Source organism: Schistocerca piceifrons, chromosome 1 (genome assembly GCF_021461385.2).
Source record: "Schistocerca piceifrons isolate TAMUIC-IGC-003096 chromosome 1, iqSchPice1.1, whole genome shotgun sequence".
In the NCBI taxonomy this organism is placed as follows: domain Eukaryota; kingdom Metazoa; phylum Arthropoda; class Insecta; order Orthoptera; family Acrididae; genus Schistocerca; species Schistocerca piceifrons.
In genome coordinates, this window is record NC_060138.1 from 1,133,595,415 (window position 1) to 1,133,601,187 (window position 5,773).

Below are 5,773 nucleotides of genomic sequence, written 5' to 3' on the forward strand. Positions count from 1 at the left end.
TTTAAGATTACAATAAACTATGCAGGTGCTTTCAAAGAGAAACTGTTCTAAAATGTCAGCCAGACATTTTGTATCACTGGGTAAGTGATCAAAAACTTTGGCTACAGCACTATGCACCTCTGAGCTAGACTACTTTAATGTGGCATAATGAACATTATTCCCACAATCATCTTAACTAGGTACATTTCTGTTCCCTTTGAGCTGCAGTGTATTATCTACAACAAACTACAATGGAATAATTAAACCATGAAGCATTACTCATCATTCCAAATTCACATCTACGAGGCAATTGTTGGTGGGCACCACATTCTTACAACACATTTTCAGGCAACAAAAACTTTCTTAACAATGAGTTAACCCATAACATTATTCCACGACATTGTAAATACGCAAAATGTAAACTCACTGATTTCTTCCCCCAATATTTGCAACAGTTCTTAAGTGCAAATCTGGCTGAACTAATATTTTAGGAGTTCAAAAATGTGATTACCCAGAGCAAATTATCAATTTGGACTCCTCAGATTACTTCCTCACTATGTGTTTACACTGTGTTAGCTCTAGATGTGCTTAACTGAATACATTGGCATCTTTCTAAAATCGAGGCTGAAAGCATTTGCCAGAAACCAGTGATACTTTTAAGACCTTTGTTTACTGTTTTCTATTGCTGTACATATGCTTGCATTAATGATCCAAGTGTCACCCACAAGAACTAATCGTACCTGCTGCATCTTGTACACAAGATCTTTGACACAAAAACAGTATAGAGGGTTAATGTAGTTTCACATGTTATAATAATATTAAAGTACAGGATACAAACAGAAGCTGAGTAATTTAGAAACAGCAGCTTTTTCCCCAAAGAAGCTGACTTTGTGGGTGCAAGCTAATCTGGAACCACGCTAACACGTTGACTCCATTCCACACTACTACAGACTCAATAATTCAATCTACAAAATGCAATGACTCCCCGTTTTAGATGAGTGCCCATACACTATCTTAAAAAAAAATTAACCATTCACAACACCCACATTGAATTAGGAACTGCATTTTTGTCTAAGCCACCACCTCCCAAAAACTGCATAGTTCAAGATCAACAGTTACTATTGCAGAACCGATTGATAAATTCAGCAGTGACCACATACAGAACCCCCTATATCTAATTCCCAACATTTCATGTAATTATGTAGTATTGCCATTTTTAGTTTATACTTTAGGAGAAGTAACTTCATGGCATATAGCTTTTTAAATCTCATCACATTTAATCAAAAACTCTCCTTTTAAAATCAAAGACCTTTTCAGTTTTGGCTTTACTACTCCATACAATGCATATGTATGAAACAATACCTATATGTACATGCCCTCAGATGAGCTTCACAGGTTTTTTCTACACATACTTTCCCCTAACCACACAATCCTTGCAGTGCACAGCCAGAATTTATACAAAAATCCAAAGGTTAGCAGCCATTACGAGAGTTGCCATAAAAAAAAAAATGGCACAAAAGTTAAGCCCTTGCTTCAAGTCCACTTCCTGCCAACAACTCCCTTCTCACATAATACCAACTGCCCACATCAATCTGTCTAAATTTAATCTTTCTTACATCCTCAGAGCAGACAGAAGTTGCATCACCAAAAATTACCACTCAATATGTCACTAGCAACACACACTGTTCTCCGCAACACAAACACCACAATACTGACTCCACAATTCACTGCAATTGCTATAATTAGAATAATAAACTGATTTATATATTGTCACAAGGAATATTTCACACCTTTAATTACACAGGATATTTTTGGCTAAAGCAAGACTTCCAAGCGAACCACATCTAAATTTCAATCACCAGTGAAACCACATTTTCCTAACAATGCTATGCAGAACTAGGGAAGTTAAGTACTTGGGATTAGACAAAGAAACAAAGCAACTTTTATATGAAATGAATATATTTTCTACATATTTAATACTTAATGTCAAAAATATGTTTATGGCGAATGATATCTAAAACTAATGAATGCTTAACATTAATGTTGTGACTGTATCAATAAATTTAAGACATTTCAAAAACATTTAAAATAACTATGCCCCTAACATCAACTTCACTCAATTAGTGAAACGTGCCCAGAATTTGCTGTTGTGTTTTAACATTGTCATAGAAGTAGTCTTTAATGTAATGAATAACTTTTAAATGCAAATGAACAGTCTTCAACGTCTGACCACATTCTTGAAATTCCACAATTTCATGCAAAGTTCAGTCACTGCTTTCTTATTGAAACTAATGTCCTCACATAACACCACATTACACATTATGCTGGCTTCTGTGAACCCTTCTTGCCAATGAGAGATTTGTGGATGTGTGGTATAACACCTGGAAAGAAAAGTTTTTTGTATCAATTGCATGATTCATGTTTGAGGATCATGTGAAACAGTATTATTGGACACTTAAGGATACATGCACCTATGAAACTGAAGTAAACTACCAACACTGCTCAAACAGTATCTAGTACACATATGTTTACATCTTAAGTGTAATCCCCAGGGTATGAAAAGTGTTGAGCACCCTCTACACCCTTATCCCAGCAACACAAGTGCTATGCATCAGTCAAAAATATTTATCTGAAGCAACTCTACACCCACAATGGGTATATTCTTTGTTGGGAAGAAGTAGTTTTACAAATTAACAATTCCACAAATAAGTACTAAATACCTCACAAAGCAAAATTCATCCTTTTCTACATAAAAGGAATTTGGTAACGAATATTAGTACATTACTTTCCATATAATCGTCAATGTTATTGTTCCATTCTTGAAATAGGTATACCTAACAGATTCCCTATTTAATCTAATCAACCCATCCAAAATATCTGCAGGAAACTCTGCTAACCTGAGAAGCCATTGGCCTAATATACAAACAGATCACATGCTAGAGTGTGCTAACTATGCTACCAGAGCATCAAGAAGTTGACATCACATAGCAATATTAGTGACCTTTAAATCCGCAACATTTCCACAGCCCAGTTACCATCACTAAATCAAGTATGTGACTTGACACTGCACATCCCAACAAAGCAAGAACAAAGTTCACTTTTCACTACGATTATTATTCCGGCACAAGGCCAGTTCGTAACAGTTAAACTGTAGCGTTGCTTTCCACTTTCAGTAACCACAAGCACCACTCACGGCATCCTTACACAAAGTTGTGCCTTTAAAAACATACAAACTTCACTACGAACTCGTAAACAATCCCATTACGCGACTGTGTGTGTATTCTTCTACAAGATCCAAGTAAATACAACACTAATTTTAATGCTACACTTACCACCACCCGCGATGGTAGCTTTAATTAAGCTATCCAGCTCTTCATCTCCTCTGATAGCTAACTGGAGATGACGTGGAGTTATACGTTTCACTTTCAAATCCTTTGATGCATTGCCGGCTAACTCCAGGACCTGTATCAAAATATTTACAATTAAAATAAACATAAAAATCAACATACTAACAGCACGGAAAATCGCGCCAAAATTTGAAGGGTCCCAACCGTTCATATTTTGTAAACACACACATTCAAAGACACGACAATGACAGACTTTCTATTATCTATTTCCTATAAGACAAGGTTAGATACTTACCCAGAAACTTCACCATTATATAAACTACGGCCTATTTCAACAAACAACAGATCCTTGATTACGTCTTCCAAAGTCTATGCAGCCATTTTGTAACTCACCTCCGCGGTCAAATATTCCAAGATAGCTGCGCTATAAACAGCTGCCGTTGCTCCAACGCGACCGTGGCTTGTTGTCCTGTTCTTCAAATGTCTGTGTATTCTTCCAACAGGAAACTATGAAGAGAAAAAAAAAAAGCGTTCACTGCGGAGCCAACATAACGCACGGTTAGCACTAGACAAAACATTGATTTTTCTGCCAAAGAAAAATATAATTTCACAATAAAGGCAAGTCTTATTATGGAGGAAACTCAAAACTATTTTTTTTCATTTATCAACAGAAACAACAGTACCTGTAATCCTGCCCTTGCTGACCGCGAAACAGCCTTCGCCTTCGCTTTACCGGAGTCTTTACCAGCTTTTCCACCAGCCTAGAAATTCACGAAAATGAGGTTAATTTTCGTAGTAAGTCGTTCAAACTTCGCCAGTTGCTAGACGAAACCTTGAAGTTTCCAATTTTGGCACAATTGAACACAACCGACTCGTATTTACCACAAAAACTTATCTGTACTCACCATTGCTAACGTATCTCCAATGCCGTTTGCTACCAACGCTATGCCTACCCGCCAAACGAATCTACTGGTGAAAGTATGAAAGCAGCCACGTGATTCAGCTCAGCCAATAGCGAGGAAGTATACAGGCGGGAAGCCCGCCATCTATCGATCATGTTCCTAGAAGCATGGTTGGGACTCAGCATGATGTTGGCAACATGGCGAAGCAAGGAAATAAAATTTTAAATGTAAAATTTTTGTACATTAGTTTATTCACTTAATTTCAATAATGTCATTTCAGAAATTGTACCGTAGCCGAATATTCTTTTCATTGGTCAAAAAACCTAAGAATAATTGCAGTCAATAATAAAGTTTCGACTTCGTGGGTTTTTGAATCGCTCTGAAAGTTAATTTGCATCGTTCGCCATTGATGATCGGTGGCTAAAGAATAAGAATATTATAGTCCTTGAAACGCAACATCTTTTAAATCATGAAGAATGGCGTCTATGTAGCGCAGAAGAAACAAATTGTCTCGTTCCGCAAAACGTTTATTTTTATTAAGAAAACTGTGGAAGTTGGAAACCTGAAAGATTTTCTCTGCCAGCTGGATACCAACACCTATATTCCCAGATGGCGTTAACGGCGTTAGAATCACGTGTCTCGGTTTAGTGGGCGTCTGTGTATGAGGAGTTTGGTAGCGGTTGCACAATTCTGTGTAGTGGACTGCTGACAGAAAAAGCGTTACATATTCATTTCTGTTAATTTGTGGAAGAGATTCTATGTTGTCACTTTTTTTTTTCTTTGTTCATCTTAAAGATAGGTTCTGAATCAAAGCAGAAACAAACGTAGAGTGCGAAGTATAACTATTCCCAACCAAATTAGTCTCAAACTCTGCTGTTTTGTTAAGTCTACAAAAACGAATAATTACACAAAAAGTCCCCGTTGTTGTCCGGCAGCAATGTACGTATTTCATGGACTGTGAGCAGAAAATTGACCCTCGCTGCATTGAGACCTGGCATATTTAAAATAAACTGCGACGTACCATCGTGTTATTGTTGCCGTTACTAAGGGATGAATCGTGTTAGAGAGCAACTGTGATTAGGTACTCGGACACGCTAATGAGAAGCACCACAATTACGCCACTAAATCTAGAGCGCTTTATTGGAAACATCGGTACCGAAATGGCCTCATTGTTACATCTCCATGGAGTATTCTACCAAGGCACACTTACAAACTAACATTAATCACATAGCAATTTGATGCATTAGAACAACATTGGTGATACAAAATATTGATCAGAGTAAGGTAGGCAAGTAACAAACAGATGGTTTTACATTGCTACAGCCTGTTATTGTCATCTCCTTGACGCCCTCGAGTGACAACAATATGTGAAAAAAGTGGTTTTAAACAGAACAATTGTATATATAGTAACAATAGTTTCTCATTGAGGATCTAACAATAGCGGAATGCTATCGATATGACAGATGTGGGAAGAGAAACAATTTTTAGTTGTGGTTCAGTAACAAGTTTGTAATTATGGGTAGCATCAAGTAGTATGATACGAAA

General features: G+C 37.0%; 1 protein-coding gene across 1 annotated transcript; it reads right to left on the reverse strand.

Moving 5' to 3' along the window:
- Positions 1–1,920: 1,920 nt before the first annotated feature.
- On the reverse strand, positions 1,921–4,314 carry LOC124800391 (histone H2A.V). The gene is made up of 5 exons (XM_047262992.1): positions 4,232–4,314; positions 4,010–4,087; positions 3,720–3,833; positions 3,312–3,441; positions 1,921–2,360 (listed from the first exon to the last, which is right to left on the reverse strand). The coding sequence occupies exons 1-5, from the start codon at positions 4,232–4,234 to the stop codon at positions 2,299–2,301; spliced, it is 387 nt and encodes a 128-aa protein (XP_047118948.1). The 5' UTR covers positions 4,235–4,314; the 3' UTR covers positions 1,921–2,298.
- Positions 4,315–5,773: the final 1,459 nt, after the last annotated feature.